The sequence below is a fragment of the Alosa sapidissima genome, chromosome 6, assembly GCF_018492685.1.
Source record: "Alosa sapidissima isolate fAloSap1 chromosome 6, fAloSap1.pri, whole genome shotgun sequence".
Classification (NCBI taxonomy): domain Eukaryota; kingdom Metazoa; phylum Chordata; class Actinopteri; order Clupeiformes; family Clupeidae; genus Alosa; species Alosa sapidissima.
In genome coordinates, this window is record NC_055962.1 from 6,025,855 (window position 1) to 6,049,850 (window position 23,996).

At 47.2% G+C, this 23,996-nt stretch overlaps 1 protein-coding gene across 3 annotated transcripts in view; it reads left to right on the top strand.

The window, feature by feature from the left end:
- kif26aa (kinesin family member 26Aa) overlaps positions 1-23,996 on the top strand; it is a 90,287-nt gene that overhangs the window by 61,809 nt on the left and 4,482 nt on the right. For 2 of the 3 annotated variants that reach the window (XM_042094438.1, XM_042094441.1), the window contains 11 exons: positions 1,276-1,465; positions 8,927-9,133; positions 10,675-10,768; positions 12,637-12,899; positions 13,314-13,497; positions 15,615-15,774; positions 16,455-16,617; positions 17,366-20,504; positions 21,256-21,449; positions 22,430-22,450; positions 23,285-23,435. In XM_042094438.1, coding sequence (XP_041950372.1) covers positions 1,276-1,465; positions 8,927-9,133; positions 10,675-10,768; positions 12,637-12,899; positions 13,314-13,497; positions 15,615-15,774; positions 16,455-16,617; positions 17,366-20,504; positions 21,256-21,449; positions 22,430-22,450; positions 23,285-23,435 — 4,766 coding nt within the window. The remainder of the gene's footprint in view (positions 1-1,275; positions 1,466-8,926; positions 9,134-10,674; positions 10,769-12,636; positions 12,900-13,313; positions 13,498-15,614; positions 15,775-16,454; positions 16,618-17,365; positions 20,505-21,255; positions 21,450-22,429; positions 22,451-23,284; positions 23,436-23,996) is intronic. The other variant, XM_042094439.1, reaches the window with a different exon arrangement.

Genomic DNA, 23,996 nt, shown 5'->3' on the forward strand with positions numbered 1-23,996 from the left:
ATGCATTATGTGTGTGTGTGTGTGTGTGTGTGTGTGTGTGTGTGTGTGTGTGTGTGTGTGTGTGTGTGTGTGTGTGTGTGTGCTTTTGTATGTGTGTATCTGTGTGTGTGTGTGTGTGTGTGGGGGGGGGGGGGGGTTGTACATTACTTCTGTACTTGTATGGCTTTATAGATGTGCATTTCCAGAGATCAGATACGCGTCCTGCTGGCCTCCTATCTGTTGCTGTGCGCTGGACTGGAGCTGTGAATCTGTGCCTGAGCATTATCACACGGGAACCGAGGCTGTCTTTTCTGCTCACACCCTGATGATGATGACAGTGGTGTGACAGTTCCATTTTATTAAAAAATGATAAGCACCCCAGATAGTGCTCCCCGGTATTTGAGTGAAATGAGCGTCACACTGCCTTCACGGTGTATACTGTATGAGTAATGCACATGTCCCCTTGCTAGCCTCATTTTCAGAACAGTGTAATTGTAGTGCAGGTATTAGATCACAGTCTTGAGGAGATTATTTAATGCCCTGAAGTGTCTGACTATCTGTCCAGTAATCGGACTGTCTGTCCATCCGTCAGAATGTTTCGTTGTCTTCCTTTGTTCGATCATTTATCTGTCGCTCTCTCTGTGTGACTGTTTTTGTGCCATTCAGACTGTCTCTGACTGTCTGTCAGTTTCTTTGTTTTTGACTGTTTGTGCATGTCTTTGTTTCTTGTCTTTCACTTTCAACGTGGTTGTGTATTTGCACTGTGTGATGCTCTTGTTTAGTTGCAAATGTGCTTACCTTTCATGTCGTGGAGTTGATAGTGAGTCGTGCTCTATCATAAAATGTCTCTCGAGGGGGGAAAACTGTCAAAGTCACACTCTCCAGACAGCAGACTAAAAGAGAAGACAGTCAGATAGACAGTCAGATAGACAAACAAAAATAGACAGACACGCAGACAGCCAGCCAGACAGACAGACAAACAGCCAAGCAAGCAGATGTAGTGGCAGTAAGGTGGGAAAGACAGGCAGACAGACGCATGAACAGTGACAGACTGACAGCCAAAAAAATACAGGCACATGTAAAGCCAACAGGCAAAACACATCAGGGCCAAGAGACTAATGAAGAAGCATAGCTGAGAAGCCATTCCGACAGACTGGCAGATTGACATACAGGGTGAGCTTGTCTACACTGTCTGTCTGAGTCTGATTGCCTGTGCGTGTGGTCAGTCTAATTGTGCGTCTCTCTCACCTGCCCCCCCCCCCCCCCCCCACCCCCCCTCTCTGATCTGTCCCACAGGGCCGCTCAGAAGCTGAACCTCTCCAAGCGGAAGAAGCCTCAGCCGCCGCCCCCCTCGCCACCCGACCCCAACGAGCCCGCCTTCTACACCGAGGGCTTCAGCGCCACCCTGCAGCTCTCGCCGCCCCCCGTGCCGCCATGCCTCCTCAGGGCAGGGTCAAAGGTCAAGGACACCCCTGGGGTGGGAAAGGTAAGACGTGCCGAGACGACTGTGGGAAGTCCCCCTTCCAAAAAAAAACTGCTCGAAAAAGGGTCATTGGGTTCAGTTCACAGCGTGCTGGTCAGTGTTTTTGGCAAACCAGGCTTCATTGTGTCTGCTACTCGGACCATAGGTGATGCTTTGATGCAAGCTGTTACACAGCTGCTGAAATATTGCCGTCTGCACTGCAGCAGCAGTCTCTCTTTGGCGCAGAAACACATCAGAGTTCTTTATCGGCCACGAAACGTCTGGTACGGCGGCTCCTTAACTGTGCCCGGTATGTCTCTCTCTTGGAATGTAGGCGGCCCTCTCAAAGGATCGCAATCAAGTAGGAGTACGCTGAAGCATTTCATTTTCATGATGCATTCAAGTGCATGGCTTAAAGCCTAAGTAGATTTGAGAAAGGGCATGGCGTGTGTGTCCTCTGTGGTTTTAAAATATCAAGTGTGAAGTATTACATGTAAGTGCGTTCCAAGGATACCCTCTTTACCACTCCGCACTCTTCCTGTCAGACTGTGGGCATGAGAACTGCACAGCAGCACATGCCTGGACTGCCTGGCCTTATATATTTATAAATATACACACATATACGGGAGGGTATATTAAGCACATGGATCTTATGGTAACATTGCTGGCCGCTAGCAAGGTTAGCTTGACTCAAAACACTGGAGGACACGTCACTAAGACTTGCATGGTGTGCAGTTTCCCAGGGACCCTGTTTGACCAGAGGAGGCTGGAAGGACACACAGTGCAAATAGGTCAGTGCTATGGCACAGTGGTGTCCAGTTTTAACTCCATGACACAGCTGTGTCCTCCAATGCAATAGTTGCATACATAGATACATAGATGACCACATTTGAATTTTGAATGTTGTTGAGGTTTTTTTCTTTTTTGCTTTAGGGGATGTTGATTGTGATGACCTCGACAAAAGGTTCAGTTTAGAAAGTAAAACCAGTTTTGGGTGGTTTTGCTTACAGTAATCCGTTCTCTGAAGCAGCTGATTTTACTTACTCCTTTACGTACCTCCTCCCGCTTAATGGTTTTAGAGCTGTGCTAATGAAGCAGATCTGGCTGATTGACCTCTCAGCTCTCTTGGGAACCCTTCTCCTATCAGAACCCGGAACGCACACTTCTATGTGTGCTATTTCGCTTCTGTGTGTGTGTGTGTGTGTGTGCGCGTGTGTGTGCATGTGTTTGTGTGCGTGTGTGCATCTGTGTGTGTGTGTGTGTGTGCGCGTGTGTGTGTGTGTGTGGGTGCGTGTGTGCGTGTGTGAATGTGTGTGTGTGGGTGCGTGTGTGCGTGTGTGTGTGTGTGTGTGTGTGTGTGTGTGCGTGTGCACGTGTGTGTGTGTGTGTGTGTGTGTGTGTGTGTGTGTGTATGTATGTATGTATGTATGTGTGTGTGTGTGTGTGTGTGTGTGTGTGTGTGTGTGGGTGTGCATGTGTGTGTGTGTGTGTGTGCGTGTGTGTGGGTTGTATGTGTGTGTGTGTGTGTGTGTGTGTATTGTATGTGTGTGTGGGTTGTATGTGTGTGTGTGTGTGTATTGTATGTGTGTGTGTGTGTGTGTGTGTGTGTCTGTGTGTGTGTGTGTGTGTGTGTGTGTTGTATGTGTGTGTGTGTGTGTGTGTGTGTGTGCAGCAGCCCTTTCCAGATGATGTGCTGCAGATTATGTCTGCTGAACGGCCGACATGACTCCATGTTTGTGGAATCCCAGCCCGTGCCCACACAAGTTCTCTGAGCAGCACTGACTTGTTTGGATCTGCTGAGCCCAGCGCAGCGTCAATGCCTCATTGACTTCAGCATGGCTGTCTATGGCAGCATTATCGCCAATGCGTGACGCGCACCTCGCCTCTGAAGGAGTCTTTGATAGCGGCTGCCCTGATTCCCAGGCCGTTGGGATTCCAAGAGGCCCGTGCCATATGCCAGCCAGCATTCCTCCCCGGAGTGAGTAGCAGTTCGGGGGAGTGGGAGAAAAATGTGTCGGAACGCTGGGAGACAGGCTGGTGATGGCCATCACTGGGAATGTTCCAGAACCAGAACAGGGTCTGTCACAGATGGATCAAAAACACCGAGGCTGATTGTTGTGGGTGGAACACAATGAGTTTTGAAAATGAGGAATTCATAACACAATTATTCTGATGGCATTAATTCATACAGAAGTATGCATGTTTTTTAGATCCTGAATCCAGAGAGAATAGACAGCCTGTGTCACAATCCAGATAACTCTGGCTCATATTTTACCTACAATTGGCAATGCCATTCCAGTGGACTCCTCCACACCAATACATTATGGTGTTACTCACACTTCCATGTTAAGAATGTAATTCTCTGCAGTCTCAGTTCTGATTAAGCAAACTTAAGTTTGGGTGATGGCACCCAGGAGCCAAACATCTCTAATTGTTATGGAGCCGTGCAGGTTCTGGTGGAAATGATTTAACAAAGTGAAAGGCTCTGAACCCTGACTTAATGATAACTCGTGCTTTTCCATCCAAAACACATGCATACAAATCCTCTAGTGCAGTCTCCTGTTGCTGCCTGTTTACTACCAAGCCTTCGATTTGCTTTTATTACTTCTGAGCTGCAGTCATTATTGAGCTTATTTAATTTTGTAGATTCTCACTCGTGGGTCCAACAAACACACCTGCTCAGATCATTACGGAGGTGTCATAAGTGGCTGAAAACCTCCGAGTAGCTTTATGAGAGAGCCGGCATTTCATAATCACACAGTTTATGGCTCCTGCAGTCTTCACCTCCCTGTTCTCTGCATCACACATATCTGAGCTTTGTTTGTCTTGCTCTTGTTGCATTTTTGGCAGAGCATCACATGAGTAGTAGTCGGAGTTCATTGTCAAATCTCTGGCTCGGCTACGCTACTTGTCGGAGATTATACCGCTTGAAGAGATTATGCTAAAGTGGATTAGGTACCCTTCTGATTTAGCAACCCCCACCCCACACACACACACACACATATATACACAGGTCAGGGATTCTATGGACAGGCGTAAGTGTGATTAGCGAAAGAGGTGAGGTGTCTCCAGGTCACCACCACAGCACATGACTTGCGGTCAGACGCCCTGGGCATGCCTCTGCGGTGGAAAGCACCGAGCTGGTAATTGTTTGACTAAGTCGCACGTGCTGCAGGCCTGACCGGTTATTCCGCTCAAGTTAGCTGATCCCCTTTGCTTGTGCGGCACGCGGTCTGGGCTCTTGAGAACAATGTAGGTCTTTCACTGTTGAGTGGGATTCGGGAGAGTAAAATACGGCTGTGTGCTGCAGACTTGGCTGGCCCAGGGTTGACCCTCACAGGAGTTATTAGAGCAGGTGATCTCACATTTGGCACAGATTCAGAAGTATGGCAAGATTGCATTTAGATTGAACTTGCAAATGGTTGCTGTAAGCAAACGGACTGCAATGTGCCTTCGCCTACATCTGTAGTGATTTGCTTTTGATGACTTAAGAGAGCAGAGGCAGTGGCTAAGGACCAGAGGCAATAACTTTAACATCACATCGTCATAATGTGATCACTGTGGTGTTGGCAAATTTGTGCATTTTGTTAAAAAACAATAGAGGTGGCCTTGAAGTAAGGTTTTTGTCGGTAAGCACCTCAGGCGAAAAACACATTGCACCTGACCCCAAAAAAGAGACATGACAGGTGTAAATCAAGCCTAGTCAAGCACACAGTAGTCGTTGGGTAGGATTACAAAAAAACACAGGCAGCTGCCTGCCGCTAATGAGTCGACTGGATGTAAAACAGAGCCTAATTAGGCCCGGTGAGTGTCAGCACATCCGCCGCACAAAATGGAGCTCACACAATGGGCCCCTGTAGCAGAAAGGCAAACGAGCCAGGAAGAGCCCACTGCTACAAGTATAATGGGGGAAAAGAGGTAGAGAATGGAGAGAAAATGGCAAAGGAGAAAGGAGAGTCATTTGGAGTGCGGACAGAGGGAAGGAAGTAACTGGAGCAGAAGAAGAGAGAGAGAGAGGTAAGAGGAGGGGAGCGAAAGAGAGAGGTTGGAGAGAGGCCTGGAGGAAGAAGAGAGTTGTTGAATGGTGGACGTGGAGAGGACTGAGAAGCGAGGCAGTTCATCTGAGGGAGGGCTTGGTGAGAGGCCTTGATTAGAAAACACTTTGCAGGATATGTGGCCGTAATAACATGGGACTGGACCCTGGCTGTGATATCATGGGACTGGACTCTGGCTGTGATATCATGGGACTGGACCCTGGCTGTAATAAGGGCAGTCAGCCAGGTTTAATTGGCAAAACAATATGCAGCTTGTCTGGTAGATTGTTCCCCCTCAGTCTCGAGTGGCGGAAATTGCCGAGATGTTGTGGGATGCAGAGTTGCAGTGCTCTCAGTATCAGAAGATTAATTGCGATTTTGACAGTTCACTGCCCTTCAATCATTAGGAGTCTTCTTTTATGTGTGGCGGCTCCTCAGCGTTTGAAAAATAATGGAGAACTTGCCCTTGCCTTTTCCCATCAGAGAGTAAAAGTCAGACAGGAAATGAAGTTGTCTGTGGCCCTGCATCTCATTTCTCCGCATCAGGCGAATAGCAATTCCATCCTCGCCCAACGCAGGACCCTCATTGTTTGCAATTGCATTTCTTTTATCTACAGCACTGCGGCAATAAAAATCGCAGGCTTTCTATTGTTGCGCTCGCCAGAGCCTTCCCTGGTGGCCATAAAAGCTGAAATAGCGAACAGGGAATGTCCTGGCGCGTTAGCGCTGCCTCAGAGCGCACAGAGAGTAAATTGGGCCTCTAAATCAGGCGGGCTGGGATGTGGCACATCAGCTTCCTGTCACAAGTTTGTTCAGGTGCTGTTTGTTTGTTTAGCTGTTTGTGGTCACTGATGAGGAAATCATGCCCTGTGTATATATAGTATATGCTCCATATATATATACATATATGCTTGTTTACCTCTCTCTCTACCTCTCTCTCTTTCTCTCTCTCTCTGGGCAATTCCACGCAAAACTGTCACGTCCATAACGTCAACTAAATATCATGGCGTTGTGTTGGCGTTATGGATGTGACAGTTTTGCCCGGAATTGCCCCTCTATACTGCATCTCTAGTGATGTGTTCTAAAATACGACAGTTAAAGTCAGCTTTGACTATCACTTGCTTGCAAGGCTATTGAACAAACTGATGTGTAATAGTATGCCGAGTGGTTCTCATGTGGCCCACTGCGGTTGCTTTCCCGTGGCAAAGACGATTCTCATGTCAGATCCTTGTTGACTAATGGAGGGTGGCACGACAAGTGAGCTGAGCAACACGGGGACGCCGATCCTGTTTAGCTGCCGTGGTGCATGAAAGGAAATGGAGGAAGAGCCTTGAAGAGCCCTTTGAAAGAAAAGCGTTAAATAGTAGTTTCTTTTGTTTTTTGCTTCTCACATGAGGCTTCCTGCTGTGAAGACAGATGCGTTTTTTTCTTCTTCCAGAGACCTAATTAAATTAGGGTCAATAGAACAGGAAGTATTAGCTGCAGTTGTTTTAATACTGTAGGTCCAGCCCTTCCCTTCGCAGGTCCAGTCGACGGCTTCCTCTCTCTGATCCCTAATCCAGACGTGTTCCTGTGCACAGATTAACTCTGTGCGTCACCGTGCAGACTCCAAAATACAGACACTACCTGTCCTGCTCCCAAACACAAACACCCCAATATATGTGGGTGGTTATCGCTTCATCATCCATTGGTTTGATTGGTCTCTTGTGGGGGAAGTGCCACTCCCTTTATTAAAAAGCTTGTACTCCATTAGGACACATTCAACGTTTTTTTTTTTTTGTAAAACAAGTACATCTTTGAATTGGTCATTTTGTAAGAATTGGTGGGTACACCATTCCAGTGAGAGCTTTCTTTGTCTCGTTTGGGGATGTGCTAGACGGCTTAGCCAGACCCCCAGAGATTGCCCCAGCGCATTACCTCATCGTTGGCCCAGTTCCAGGTCACTAGATGGATTTATCCGTGCTCCAAAGGTGGGCCACCCCATGAAACCAGATTACACATTAGGTACAGCTCAGGTTTTTTAGCCTGATGTTGTCATCGTCATGCACTCCATTAATTTCCAAATGAGCCATATTCACCGTTTAAAGAGGCCGTTAACATTTAGCAGATCACTCCAGTTGTTATTTAGTTCGAGTGGCGATGAGGCCACACTGTTGCATGCTCAACCCCATTTTCCTTATCAGGTAGCACTAGAATGGGAATTTATGGAAGCTGATATTTACAGTTTGCATAATTCCAATTATATGAAAGGTCTCAAGCGTTTGTGAGCGAATTCATTGTGAACTACGGCTGGAGGAGTCTCCATTTAATGATGGGAAGTCTAATTGCATCTGTACAATGGAGGGTGCGTTTATTGCTCCACAAAGCATTGTGCTCAGCTGAGCCCACTGCAGCAGTGTTGAAGACATGACTTGTTTGGTCAGCAGGCGGTCAGTTATGGTGCTCATGAAAGAGCTCTGTGCCAGAACTGACTTTGAGATTTCTTCATCCACCTCCTGCAGATTCAGCGGATTTTCTGATGGGCTGCTTTCAAAAAAAAAAGAAAAGGAAAATAAAGAACCTGACAAGGAAAAGCAAAGGAAAAGAAACTCTGGAGAATTAGACCTGTCAAGAGTGGAGTGGGTAGTGTTAAGCCAGCTGTATACTTTTACACCCACCATTGTTTGCCACTTGAAAATCCATCCAGTTTTTCTGTTCCTCCCCCGTTCCTGGCCTAAAGAGCTGGCGGTTCCACTTGGCCGAGGCTTGTGAGAGAGGCTCTCGTGTGTCCGTCAGACCCACCCCAAAGTGTCAGTTGACCGTCAGGAGGCTCGCGCCGCCACATTGGAGTCTGACTGGAGAGATATATTCCTGGGGCGCTTGGGAAGAGTGAGGAGGAGTGGCTGGAAATCTGAAGCAACAACTCTCCCACCGCCAACTTGTATGCCATCCAAACACCACCATGTGTGTGTGTGTGTGTGTGTGTGTGTGTGTGTGTGTGTGTGTGTGTGTGTGTGTGTGTGTGTGTGTGTGTGTGTGTGTGAAGGGGTGTTAATCCTCGAATCCCTGGCAGGGCAGCTGAAGGACGTTAACGTGGCATGCTGCGCACAGTGCCACTCCCTCACGTTCATGCTGCCATGGTAGGGTCACCTGTGTCAGTGCTATGGAAACGGTGAGCCGTCGGCACTGACTGTGGAAACGCCTCCGTGGCTCGCTAATTAGTGTTAGCATTGGGGTGTCTGTGCGTCTCCAGCTGTTGTTTGATGTCTGAGGGGGGCGTTTTCAATATTTTTTATCGAGCAGCTGTTGTGATTCGACGCTCAAAGACTGAAGAGATGTTTGTTCGAACCATGTTGGAATTTTAAAAAACGTTTGAAGTTTCTGTTTAAAAAAAAGTAATGGATAACATACATAAGCACAAAGTTACATTATAAATTTGACGTTACTTTTTGTCTGTTGTTTTGCATCACAGGTCAAAGTGATGGTGCGGATATGTCCCGTGCCAGGTTCTCCTGAGTCCATGTCCTTCCTGAAGGTGGACGGCCACAAGAAACAGCTGACTCTGCTGGAGCCTTCGCCCAACGCCCCCTCAACGTCCTCCGCCACTGCCCAGAGGCGCTCGGCCACCGCTCCAAAGATGTTTGCCTTCGATGCCATTTTCACCCAGGATGCCTCCCAAGTGAGTGTCCAGGGGTGTTTTACTCATTTCAACCAGACACATGGGGTTGGACCCACTTGAGGGAGAAAGCCTGTTCAAGCAGTGTTTTGGCAAGTCACAAATACCCTCAACTGAATTGAAAAACAATGGGGACAAAGTCTTTAGATATGATTGTTGTTTGTCACTTCAGACCAAGAAACACAAAGCTCAAACATACATTTCTGTGGTAAGGGATCGTCATATATCATGAAATAAAATTGCAAATGAATCCACAGTACATAACACCAGTTGTGTCAAATCCATTACAAGGGCCTTCCGGAGTGAAGACAGGAGGTTGAGGGCAGGGGTGTGTGTTTATATGTGGGTAGGGGGAGATATCACCAAGACGTGGGGGAGGGGTGCCCTTTCCCATTCTTAGAAATCGGGGGGGCAACATTTGCTAGGCCTACAAATACTTTGAATGCCATCGCCTCCCAGAATATGCATACGATCTCACAACAGGGCACTGGGTGGGGCAAGTCAGTGCTCTAAACAGAGATCAAAGTGTTCCTGGGGGGCACGAGGGTGAGTGAGAGGTGTGTGGGGGAGTGTACTTGGGAGGTACGTGGCTCCATCACACACTAACTAAACCATCAGCCGGATCAGGGGCGCACACAGGAGGTGGGAAGAGGCACTAAGAGCAGATTGCGCCCCTGTGTTCCTCTTCCTTTCGCACGCCATGGGGGTTTGCAAAGGTGCGGGCTGGCGTCGGATGAGGGGGGGTGGGAGGTGTGTGTGTGTGTGTGTGTGGGGGGGGGGTTCCTGTTGTACATCATCAACTCTGATGATCAGTGCGCAAAACAGACGGAAGCCTTTGAAGAGGCAGACATCAGAGCTTGGGGTCGTGCTGCAAGTCTGTCAAAACATTCACACATGTAACACACACACAAACACATACACACACGCACGCACACACACACATACACACACACACACACACACACACACACACACACACTCACACACAAACACACACACACACACACACACACACACATACCTGAGGCAATATGCCATAGTTTGAAAACTTTATCACGGAAATGGCACAGATTCTCTCTTCTCCTCCGTTGTAAGAGTAGAGCCCGCGACAGGTGGAGTTCTGTTGCAAGCTGTGGCAACACCCTGACAGCCCCAAGGGTGCAATCTATAATGAATATGTTTAGAAGACACAAGCAACTGGTTAGAGACCTTATTATGTGCGACAAACTTAGGGAGGGTACGCCGTGGGATAAGAAACAGCAGATAAAAAGTAGGGGGATGAACATTTTAATAGAGGTAAATTCAACGCTCAGTTTCAAGACTTATCACAAACATCACAATGAATACAGTCCATACTGTTTCATGTGATGCAACGTCAAGAAAACTCCTGATCTCTCTCTCTCTCACACCCATTGTTGTGTTGTCCTTGGGCACTGGCATCAATAAATCTTTGAAGTCTGAGGCCTCGTTTGTGAAGTCTCTTATGTAATGGCCATCTCAAATTGTGAACCTGCCAGTTTTTTTTTTCCCCTTGTGTGTCCCAGGCGGAGGTTTGCTCAGGGACTGTTGCAGAGGTCATCCAGTCAGTGGTCAATGGAGCAGACGGCTGCATCTTCTGTTTCGGCCACACAAACCTCGGTTAGTACCACTACTTCTCTAGCCTGACATGGGCCTGTCTCCTACTGTACACTGGGGATCTGTTGTAGGACACTAGTTCAGACATCACACTTGGGCATCAGTTTCCTTGGATTTTGTGTATTACAGTATGTATTGTATTAAGTATGTTGTGATTTGTGATGGCTATGTACTGTAAGTAAATAGTTGGTACAATGCCACAAAAGGGAACTTCATTAATTTCCAAGCATTCACGCAGTTTTTCAGAACGTACTGTATACTGCTTGTGTTGGTTATGTGGCGAATTCTTCTGTGCATGCTGATAAGTGCTGTTACTGTAAGTCACCTGAGATAAAAGAATGCGTTATCATGAAGAAAACTCAACTCCTCATGACTTTGGCTCAAATATAGTTACTGTCACTGCCCGAAACCCTTACTGTCTGAGAAGTGTAGTGCAGCGACAATCTCCCCTGATGTGGAAAATTATGAATTACACACTCTAGGCATTCTATGAGTGCATGTGGGCATCGGTCGGAGAGAAAAGCATGGCCACCATTTCCAAAATCCTATTTTAACCCCTACTGAACACACATCATGGCTAGCTGCATGCCTCCACCAATTCTACTCCATTTTAATTAACTCCACCATTGTGTGCCGAACCCCACCAAAAATCACAATGACAATGGCTAGGGGGATGCAGGCAGGGGGTTCCGCGTTTTTGAACTGATTCTGAAGCCCTCTCAGAAACGGTCCCTGAGTGTTTTGTATGAGGAGGAAAACTGTAGCTGTTAGCACTCTCTTTCTCTCTCTCCATCCCCCCTCTCTCTCTCTCTCACACACTTTCTCTCTCTCTCTCTCTCTCTCATTCTACTGTATGAGACTGCTTAATCAGTCGTGGCTGCGTACGGAATGTAAAGTAGGCTACTAGGATCATCTTTATGCTCTGTGTTTGTTAAGCATGCAAGCGTGCATTCCCTTCGCGTCCTCCTCTCGCTTGCCTCTGGTTTCCGGCCTTTGGCTCGACCCCCTGCTGAGAAGGTTAGCTTACCCCCTGCCGTGAGGCTGAGGACTCGTGTGTTCAGTTGGGCTTCAGCATCAGTTTCACTCGCGTACAGCGCTGAAATACCTCTGTAATTTATTTTAATTACACAAGCTTTTACCGTTTCAGCTTTTCTAATGCAGAGTTGAACCACTGCCCATCTAGATCCACTTTTAGCCTCCAATGTGTTACTGCATATCGCTAGGCTATGGTAATATTATTCAACGCAAATGTGTCAGGAATACATATACCAGGATTAGAGCTCCCGGGTTCCTTCATTTTGAGATTTTATAATGATTTTGAATTTATATGCTGCTGTTGTCCCCAGAAATTGTGCACATTTACATTTGTGTAGTCTACACAACTAAATGTACTTCATGTGTCTGTGTCTGGTTGCCTGTGTGTACCTGTGGAGAGACATATCTTTGTCAGTTTGTCAGTATATACAGTACAATATATATATATATATTTTTTTATATATTTTTTATATTTTCAGTACAATATATATATATAAATATGTTTGTCAGTATATAGATAGATAGATAGATAGATAGATAGATACAGTAGATAGATAGATAGATAGATAGATAGATAGATAGATAGATAGATAGATACTTTATTGAGCCCCAAGTGGAAATATACAGTGTGGGAGAGGCCCCAGTGTTGTTGCTGATTGCTGCTCTTAGTGCATATGGTATGCCGGGTTGTTGCTCTTAGTGCATATGGTACTGTATGCCGGGTTGCTGCTCTTAGTGCATATGGTACTGTATGCCGGGTTGTGCCGGGTTGTGCCTGTTTGGCGTGTCCATCTGCATTACCACTTACCCTGCCCTGACCTGATCCCCCGCCGCAGGCAAGACGTTCACCATGATTGGGCAGGACAGCTCGACCCAGAGCCTGGGTGTGGCACCGTGTGCGATCGCCTGGCTCTTTAAGCTGATCGAGGAGCGTCGGGAGAAGGCTGGCGCCCGCTTCTCCGTCCGCGTGTCCGCCGTGGAGATCTGCGGCCGAGACGAGGCCCTCACCGACCTGCTGGCCGACCTCACGTCAGGCAGCGCGCAGGACAGCCAATCCCCGGGTGTCTTCCTGCGTGAGGACCCCGTCTCTGGATCTCAGGTAATAACCCCGCTCTCAATGAAAGTGGACCGCAGTGTCCTCTAGTTCTGGTCATTTGCCCATTGCTCTCGCAGGTCTTTCCTCCTTTTGTTAATTGAGCGAGAGCTTCCTCCCTCTGTGCAGTGACTTCATCACCTGACCTAATTTTTTGTCACCTCCTCACCTCTATCTTCCTCCCCCACTCCTGTTAGTGTTTCTCTTAAGGGTGTCACCTTGGAGACCCGACTTTCAGAGCCAGAGATGTGGCCTTGTGGTCCAATTATCAGATTCTTCTCATTCACCCCCCCCCCCCATTATTGTGTTGATCATGCTCTGCTTTCTTCCTTTTGTACTGCTTGCCTGCATGGTTTACATTCTCACTGCCCTCTATCTCTCTCTCTCTCTCTCTCTCTCTCTCTCTCTCTCTCTCCGTAGCTCCAGAATCAGAGTGAGTTGAGAGCGTCCACGGCGGAGAGGGCGGCCTTCTACCTGGACACGGCCCTGGCGGCTCGGAGCACCAGTCGGCCCGACTGTGAGGAGGAGGAGCGCAGGAACTCCCACATGCTCTTCACCCTGCACGTCTACCAGTACCGCATGGAGAAGAGTGCCAAAGGAGGAAGTGAGTGTGTGTGTGTGTGTGTGTGTGTGTGTGTGTGTGTGTGTGTGTGTGTGTGTGTGTGTGTGTGTGTGTGTGTGTGTGTGCGTGTGTGAGAGAGAGTGTATGTGTGTGTTTGTGTATGTTTTGGTGCTGTATGTGTGTGGTTGTGTGTGTATGTGTGTGTGTGTGTGTGTGTGTGTGTGTGTGTGTGTGTGTGTGTGTGTGTGTGTGTGTGTGTGTCTGTGTCTGTGTCTTTGTGTATGTTTTGGTGTTGTATATTTGTGGTTTTGCTTGTCTTGAGTCAGCGTGTGCATTTGTGCGTGTTTGGGTACAAGGTCTGTGTATGTAGATTCAGAAAATGTGTCAGAAATGTTTTTTATGCTCTTGTGTGTGTATTACTGGCATTACTATAAAAAGGCTGCTCTGCTTGTGTTTGGGTCTGTGCTTGTGTGTTTATGCCTGCAAGCTGATCTCCTTGCGCTTGTCTGACTGAGAGTGTGTGGGTGGGTGTTACTCAGTGAGCATGTTGTCATTTGTGAAACAGCTTGGGGAGGTTAGCATACTTGCTCATCACTGCGTCTCCATCACTGGCTTAATGAGCCTTCACTCACCTCTCCGAGGTTTAATTATTGGGAGTGGAACAAGTTGTCAGGGAAATTTCTATCTTCCTGGAAGATTCATTTTTTTCATTTTATTATTTATTAAAGAATATTATCTTTAAAGTTCTACTACTAGGCACCAGAGCATATCATTTTCATAGCACCCACCGTGGGATCGATGCTAGTGTGTCAAATCTTTCCCCGTTTGTTCGAGCTCAGTAGAAACGCTCTGATCTGCACAATTCAAATGAGTCTGCATGCTTTCATCTCCGGCTCCCGGAACATATTTTGCATGCATCATTAGTATTAGAAGAAAGCCAGTTGCAGTGGGTTGCACAATCCCGGCAGGTCTATTATCTCTCCGTCCAACTGAACATATATTAATTAGCTTCATTTGGTGCCACTGATAGCGGGAGAAACCAGAATACCAAGCACAGTGAGGGGAGACGCCGGCACATTTTCATTAGCGCTCCTGGCCCTACCTGTCAGTGGAGCTTCTTGACGTTAGCCTGGTCATTAGTATTTCACCACTGTCTCCACTACTCTAGATGGGCGCTGGTCACAGCCGGAATAAATTTCAATGCATAATGAGGGTTGGGTTCTCTCACTTGGAATGTTTATAGACGGGCGCCAATGATGAGGAGGCTACTTAGCATTCCACTCCCATGGAGTGCTATCATTCCATACACTCTGTGTTTTTGAGTCTTGCTGACGTGAGGTTAATTTTCGATGCTTGCTATTTAAAACAGGCACATTGCCGCTTTCCCTTCTGTGAGCACTTGACTTATTTTTGACCTGACTGACTTTTGCATGAACCCAAACCAATTTTCCAGAAAATATGATACTGGCCTTAGTTAGTCTTGGCCTATTTATTTATTTATTTATTTATTTCATAGACACCAACGAAGGCACTGACTTCTCTCTCAATTCAAAGACAAAAACTATCCCAAGTGATTTGTCAAGTTGATGTGTGGCATGCACTGAATGATGAGTAGTATGTACTGAATGATGAGAGAAGACTAAGATAGTGAATGAGAGTTCAAAATAAATAGCAAGACTATTCGTTGTAAGACGCTGTCTTCTCTCAGTTTAAAAGTGTAAATGCGGAAGCGTAATCCTTCAGTGCCACTCTAGAGGTTTATCAGATTTGCATAACATGTATCTGAGTATTAAATCGTGCGATTCAGCCTGGAAGTCATTTTGCATTGGCTCTAGTACTATTAAACAGAAATAAGACAGTGATTCTCTAAAAAAAACTATGCTATTCTGAGACCATTAAATGGCCATTTATGCAAGAACGATTGGATTTCCTTCAAAAATGTGATTGATTTTTTGTTTTGTTTTAATTTTTGATGTGTGTTCACTCTTCCTTTTATACTTTGGAGGCCAACTCATTTATTATCCTTGGAGCTTGGCAGTTGTAGAACCCAGTACCAAGGTCATGGTTTTATCTCTGAGGAAGCACAATCTCTTTCTGCTGAATGTTAATTTTGCCTCCTGTAACTGCTCGCTAATAAGTCTTCCCTGCGCCCCTGGCAGTGTCAGGTGGTCGGAGTCGCCTTCACCTCCTCGACCTGGGCAGCTGTGAGTCCGACCTCAGCCAGACCCGCGACGGAGGAAGGGGACAGTGCCTGTCCCTGGGTGCCCTGGGCAATGTCATCCTTGCCTTGGCAAATGGAGCCAAGCACGTACCGTACAGGTGCATGTTTGATTATGCTGTTTGTGTAAAGAAATGGGTGTTTCTGTGTGTGTGTGTGTGTGTGTGTGTGTGTGTGTGTGTGTGTGTGTGTGTGTGTGTGTGTGTGTGTTTGGATGTGGGTGTTTGTGTGTTTGATACAATGTGCATTTATGTTTCCCTGGCTGCAACCTTGTACATGTTGCCGACTCCATTCTCAGTCAGATCAATGGACCCAATTAACGGACTTGTAAGAAGGAAATGGCAAGCTGTGGGAGGCTGAAATGAATGGATGTGGGAAGTTATTGATGGCATTTAGATTCCAGATGCAAGACAAGGCTTTCCATTGGCACCCTGAAGGACAGACTTTAGATAGGCAGTTACTATTAGATAGAAGTCATTTTTTCTTACTATTTGGCTGGAGACATTTTAGCACTTGAAATCCAGCACACCAAAAATATGAAGGGCCTTTAACTTTTGGCCAAAGCCATAAAAACAATTTCTCTTATGGATTTCTGTTACATTGTGCCGAATGGTAGAAGTACTGTTTTTTGCCATGTTGTTTGCCTATAGCGCATATCTCCATTGCAGTAGGATCTGGTTGCTGTGATCATGAGGGAGTGAGGGTTGGGGGTTGGTTGGTTAGAGATGGCAGGGGTTGGCTTTTTTGGCTAACGAAGGGGCTGTTTTGATGAATAATTCAGGGACAGCAAGCTCACCATGCTGCTGAGGGAGTCCCTGGGCAACATCAACTGCAGAACCACCATGATTGCCCACATCTCAGACTCGCCAGCCAAGTTTGCCGAGACGCTCACCACCGTTCAGCTAGCCTCGCGTATACACCGCATGAGGAAGAAGAAATCTAAGGTTAGTGTTTGAATCTGTGGGTGCACGTACAATTATGTCTATGTTTATTTGTCTTTGTCTTTGTGTTGCACATTTTGTGGGTGATTTTGTGTGGGTGTGTAGAACTCTGAGAGGCCTAAACCTGAATTAGGTCTGGCTGGGGTTTTTATATTGTTTCAACAGTGGCTTTGCAATTGAAATGTGCAGTCAAATAGATCTTGTAGTGCCCCTGATTGAATATCCTAGGTTAAATAAAAACTTACATTTCAAGCCATTCAGATTTTGACATATTTTTTGCCTTGTTACAGTAATAATTCAGTGTCTGTGCCAGCAAATCAATGGCTCCCTTCCATAGGGAGTCTGTTATGTATGCATTCAGATTAGTGCAGCATACATTCACCATAATTAGGCAGATTGACGACATGTATTTATTCCTTATAGATCGTAAAAATCATTCAGAAGCATAAGTTGGCAGCCAATATATGTTAATGTCATTCATTGAAGCACTGTCTGTGTTGCCTGCACTTTTAACCTTTGATGATATTGACATGTCATTTCTAGAGGAACTAATATGCTGTAGAATCAATTGTGCACTGAAATCCAGCTATTGAATCATCCAATATGCATTTCAATATCTCCAGCTTCCTAATGTAACCTATCCATACTGAGAATACTAGAGTAGAAGAGCTCCATTAATCAGGTGTGTGGGAGGTGCACAGTAGCTCACTGGAAAGACATGGTATTAACTGTCTTTATTTCTCCATTTCAGTATGCATCTAGCTCTTCTGGTGGGGAGAGTTCTTGTGAAGAAGGGCGGATACGTCGGCCAGCGCATCTCCGGCCATTCCACCCCAGGACTGTGGCCCTTGACCCAGACATGCCCTCAATGCTCTCCAGTGACCCGGACTACTCATCGAGCAGTGAGCACTCCTGCGACACGGTCATCTACGTCGGGCCTGGCGGAGCCCAAATCTCTGACCGAGAGCTTAGTGACAATGAGGGCCCACCCGCCTTCGTACCCATCATTCCCTCTTTAAATAAGAAGCGCGCAAAGGACGGTCCCTTAAGAGATGGGGATCATTTGAAGTGCAACACATTTGCAGAATTGCAGGAACGTCTTGAATGCATTGATGGCAGCGAAGGGCCGTCCACTTTCACAGGAGAGGGCAAGGGATCACAGGTAATCCCTAAGGTAACCCCCCTAAATAGTGGGGTTGGCAAAGCATTGGAGGAGACAGCATTTTCTGCCAGGACTGCTAAGAACTCTTTCCAAAAGCCTTCCCACACCACAGGGTCTACCCACCCTGCTCCCCTCAATCCTGAAAAGGAACATTCCAGAGCTCCCTCAGACAGGGTCACTTCTGAACCTAGCAAATGTGCAACAACAGATTCAGAACCCGTAGTCCGAGAGAAGGTCTACCTCAACAAAGGACCTTTGCCAAAACCCAACAGCTCCCCCTCCCAAACCAGGTCCTCCAGGACAGCAGGTAGCGCTAGCAGTGGCCCTGCTGCACGGACACCTCCCGTGGGGATGAGCCAGCAGGCTCTGAGACAGGGTGAGCAAGGGGGATCTCCTGTTATGGAAAGAGCACACCACATGAGCAGAAGTCCCCTGGAGGTAAGCCATCTCAGAGCAGCCCTCAGGGGCAGGTGTTTAGAGCGGGATGTGCTAAGAACCACACTCACCCTTCAGCAACCTGTGGAGTTGAATGGGGAGGATGAACTGGTGTTCACAGTGGTGGAAGACCTTCCCCCTGGTCTTATCCCAGATAATGGTAGACCATCCAGTATAATCAGCTTTAACAGTGATTGCTCTCTACAGGCTTTGGCATCGGGATCACGGCCTGTTAGCATAATTAGCAGCATTAACGATGAGTTTGATGCCTACACTTCCCAAGTGGAGGCCTCCCAGGCAACCTTGGAGGCTGTCAGGCAATCGCAGGAAGACTTGTACACTTGCCACGGAAGTGGACAATCCTCGATTGGCTCTTGGCCTAGTGAGATGAGTGTGTGCACGCTTGACAGTGAGGCAGTCCATTCGTCCAAAGGTCACATGTCGAAAGGTAGGAATGTGAGAGCAGATAGCACATCCTCTATCTTGGATTCACCTGGTGCGTTACGCATGGACCCCTTTTCTCAGAAAGGGGCCAAGAGTTCCTTGGGAGATAGTGGTATTTTCTTTTCAGAAGTTGACAGTGAGACTGCTAGTCCCTGCAGAGCATCCCTGAACAAGTGCCCAGCCTCTCCTGATACTACCAAAGCATTCCTAAAAGGCCCTAAATCAGCCAGAGCTAACACTCTGAACACCTCACAGTCCCCACAGTCCCACCATGGCTCTCACTCCTCGCTACCCAGGAAAACCAAACCTACCTCGTCTGTTGCTCCAGGCCCTAGCTGCAGCCGTGAACTGCAGAGGCAAGACAGCAGATTGGAAGAGACATGGCTTCGCGGTGCCAGTGGACCCTCAGATCCTAAGCCCACAGACTCTGTATCTTTTGTTAAGTCACCAAGAAATGCCCTGAGTAGCATTCCGACCAGAAAACCCAATGGAAACAGCAACAGTGTTCCCCGCCCACCCAAGGCACAAGTTTCCTCCTCTACCCAAAGGGTGGTGGATGGCTGTGAAAGATCTAGCAGCAAGAAAACCGACACCTTGAGTAGGATGCCACAGCTTAGACGGGGAGCCACCACTCTTGGGACTGTGTCTGTGCCTCATACTTCATCTGAATCTAAATGGGGCCAGGAAGGGTTGCAGGGGACCAGCAGCTTAAGATTCTCCTCTTTAGGTAAAAGAGGAAATGGACAAAAGGCTACTGGCCTGCCGAAGTCTGAAAGCATTTCCCCTCCTGCCCCACCCCTTCGGAAGTCTAGCCTAGACCAGAGGACGAGGATTGTTTTGTCTCCAAGTGCCTTGAGGTCAGGTAGCGATGCAGCCAAATCCTCACTTCCCAAAACCTCAGCCTCAGAGGAGGACTTTGATTCTGCTAGCTTCAAAACATCCAGTTTGAGGACGGCCTCCAGTCTGAAGGCACGAGGGGGCAAAGGTGATAATGGGAGGTACTTTGGCAGCCTGGTGTCCTTGGAACGATGTGACAGTCTCACTTCAGTGGGATCCAGACCAGGACTGTCAAGAGAGAACAGTGGTGCTAGCTTAGGAAGCACTGGCAAATCAAGTAGGATGGTTCCTCGTCTTGGGATACCCACTTCATCCTCAACTCCTACTGCAATCTCTCCACCATCCTCTGCCACAAGTGGAAGCAGACTTGGACATATCAAAGCCAGTATCAGCTCTCGAGCTATTGGTCCCAGTGGCACCAAAGCAAAGGTGCTGTCTGCGAGTGGCTCAAAGGCACTTAGTTCCTCCACCAAATCTCTTACGACTTCAGCTGCACGTAATGCCAGCCTGCCTCCATCAGGAAAGACTCCGACTCGTTCAGTGCCGGGTGCTACTGCAAAGCCAGGCAGAGGCACCATTATGGGCACAAAGCAAGCTCTACGTGCCGCGAACAGCCGAGTCAGCGAGCTAGCCTCTGGTAGTCCCAAGAAACACTTAAAGGGCTCCGGAGACTCGGCAGATGGGAACGATGGTGCTACAAATCCCAGCGAGACACCCACCCCTGCCTCTCTGCCTTCACCCTACAGCAAGATAACAGCCCCGCGGCGACCCCAGCGATACAGTAGTGGGCATGGAAGTGACAACAGTAGCGTCCTTAGCGGAGAACTTCCACCCGCCATGGGCCGCACTGCCCTGTTCTACCACAGCGGTGGCAGCAGTGGGTATGAGAGCATGATCCGGGACAGCGAGACGACGGGCAGCGCCTCCTCTGCACACGACTCCATGAGCGAGAGCGGGGTCTCAACATCGAGTCGAGCAAAGGCTTCTAAGTCGCCCAAGAAAAGATCAAACGGTAAGCTTTTTTATTATCACTACTAATCAACATTGCTGCATCAAGATACAGAAAAATTAACCAACACATATTTTTGTCCTTGAGAGGGTTGAAAGAGAACATGTATTGGCAAGGCCAGGTATCCACTTTCAACTTGTTCATGCTGTGTTTTATTTATCTCTTTGAGGATCCTCAATATCAGGATTCTCGATGCTCAAAGTTGTTGTCGAAAAATTTGTATAAAAAAAGGAAACATTAAATTAAGTTAGATGTTTCTACAAAGGAATGTACTCTCCTGGCTGCCATCCATAATGCATAGAGCAGTTTACTAAGAGATAGTAGTTTTGAATTCAACTCACAGTTTAAGTTATACAGGTACAGTAGTGTGTTTAGTGCTCAACACTTATCCTCATCCCTATCACAAATCTCCATATTTTTCTGTGAACCGAAAGTCTATCACTACTTTGTGCCAGGTATTTTGCTAGATTTATGCATCCGTCTGCTCTAATACTCGTTTGAGGTATCAGCCAAAGTTGCTGTCTTGCCCTCAATGCATATGTAATCAGAGGCTCCAGAAGAGCAGTGGCTTTTTACAACGGCCCTTTTTTTCCCCCTCCTGCCTGATCTACTGTGACTGTACTGTTCTGGAGCCTTCATAAATATTTAAAAGGCAGGGCTTTGCAAAAACTCCAGGATATTCCTGGCACACTGCCTGTTCTATAAAGAAACACTAGAAAGCCTTTTGACCCTTCCGACCTTCTCATTCCTCCAGGCCTCCAGAGGCGAAGGCTGATCCCTGCCCCTCTGCCGGACACATCCTCCCTGAGCCGCAAACCCGGGGCAGCGGGCCAGTGGGTGGATTTGCCCCCCTTGGGTGGCACCCTGAAGGAGCCCTTTGAGATTAAAGTGTACGAGATTGATGATGTGGAGAGGCTCCAGAAACGCAAAGAGGGGATGGGTGCTGAGGTAAGGCTCACCATTCTGACTGAACAAAAAACAAACAAACAGTGTTCTTTTAAATGATGCCCAAGCTAGAGGTTTTGTGACATTGGTGAGGTGTGGAAACTTTAGACATCAATAAAGCCCATGGGACCAGAAGTAGGAAAAAGTATAAGGATGCTAACTCAACCAGAATACTAGTATAGGGTTGTTCAAACATGGAGCCTAAGTAAAGCTCTGCGAGGCATGGAGGTTATCAGTTAAACTGTTACTGACAATAGCTTAATTGATTTGGGTAAAACTAATAGCCCGAGTGTGCAACCCTCCCATTTGAATACTGAGTAGGGAGGACAGAGAGACGGAGACAGAGAGAGAGTGAAACACAACAAAGAGAAAAAAAGGGTTGGAGGTGCAAGTGATGAATGAAGACTGGGCCCTCACTATCAGAGGCTTGCCTGATCGCTCTTTATGGTGCACTACCCTCCCCACATCCACGGGTCATTAACCGTACCCACGAGTCAAACACGGTCGCCCAGCCAATTGTGTGTAGAAGTCAAGAGGAAAAGACATTAACTCAGCTGAATGGCACCGTGATTTATTTTCAATTAGGAAAAGATGATCTTCAATTCGTCTTTGAGAGCCTGGCGGTCCATGCACGAAAAATGGAGAGGGGAAAAATTATAGTGTGTGCATGTGTGTGTCTAAGTGTGTGTCTGTGTGCCCCGCATGTGTGTGTCTTTATGTGTGTGTGTGTCTTTATGTGTGTGTCTTTATGTGTGTGTGTGGCCATCTCTAAGCGAGGCTTTGTGTTTGTATGAAACTGAGATAGCAAGAGACAGAGAAAAAGAGAGGGAGCGAGGGAGCGAGCGAGCGAGAGAAATAGAAAGAAAGAAAGAAAGAAAGAAAGAAAGACTTCTTCATTAATGTTTTCCTATTATCTATGCATTAGCATACTCTTATACATTTTTCTCTCCCCCTCTCCCTCCCCACTCCTACGTTTCTGACAGCCATTTCAGGATGTTGAAAAGGTACGTTGATTAGAAATGATGGATGTGACTTGACTTGGGAAACTGCATTGAGGTATCACAATGGTGGTGGTGGTGGTGCTGGGGTGCCGCAGAATGATTCAATTTAATCAAACCAAATCAACCTTGACATAATCCAGTAATGAAATTACAGTAAAAATCTCCATGTGCATGGACTACAGCATGAAGGGTTAGGGTGAGACCTTCTCCTTTGTCTAGAGAGCAGCTGATTGTGGTGGAGACCCCGCCAGGCGCTGGCAGGAACTGATCCAGAGTCAGCCGCTATCTATGGCAGCATGCATCGGCTGAATACTCACAGCAACATAGTAAACACCCCAGGATAATCTGCACCTGCAACACTACCTGCCAGCAACCTGTCCCTCGTGGCCTTGTCCCTAACTAATCCTCACACAAACGTTTTTTTTTTTCTTCTTCCCTGGGAGATTAGGGGCGAGTGAGAGATTAGTTTGGCTGCTAATTTTATTCTCTGACTCGTCTCTAATTAATCCAGCCAGTCTACAGAAGCTAAGTCTCCCGGTGGGTTAGCCGCCCCATGATTCAATTTGACCTAATCCCCTGCGGTAAAAACGCACTTCCACGTCGGGGCGGCGATTTGCCACAAGGCACACGGTGCAGACCCAACGACGGTCAGGTATCCAGGCAGCGTCCTGCCTAGTGACAGCGGGACGAGAGCACCCGGAGCTCCAGGTCTCATTTCTCTCTGACCACACTTTGCTAAAGCTCCTCTCTCTCTTCCTCTCTCTCTCTCTCTCTATCTCTCTCTCTCCCTCTCTCTCTCTCTCTCTCCCTTCCTGTTCTGGTCTCGTGGGGCTCCAGGGACTGCAGTACTTCAACGCGCGGCTCAGGATGCTGGAGAAGCGTCAGCAGCAGATCCGGGAGCTCAGGGCCAAGCACGAGAGACTGAAGAGGGAGCTGGAGGACGCCAAGACTCGGCTGATGCTTGACCCCGGCAAGTGGATGGGAGAATGTGAGTACAGATATCCTTTCAATTAAATTCAACTGAGGGTAATTGGTGAGCTGGTGTGTTTTTGAGTATGTAATGCCAATTGAATCTTTTTCATACATTTGCATTTAGCCTTGGCAGGCTGGAAACTAAATGAGATCAGAGGAGATGTATAATGAATTGCTACGATTGAATTGCAAAGAACATACGGCTGTGAGAGCAACCCTCAGCTAAATGAAGGATTCATTTACACTGAATTTGATGTTTGTTCAAACAAGAGGCTCTTGTTCCACAAAATACATTTAAATTAAATTACAAGCACATCACAAAATGGCAAAAATGTACAAAGTATCTAATGCTAGTGGTTGAGCAGCTCCTGCATAAAACTAGCCACCATAAAACTATCATCTCACCTTCTCCATCTCAGTGCACATGGCCTAGTGTTACAGGAATCATGATCTGTCATTCTGTGTTGCATGTACTGCATTCTTATTGATGACTACATTAGGGGTCTTGCTCTGTGCTCTGTCTTCCAGAACATAACATGCCTGTGGAGAAAATGCTTGAAATTGAAAATATTGATCT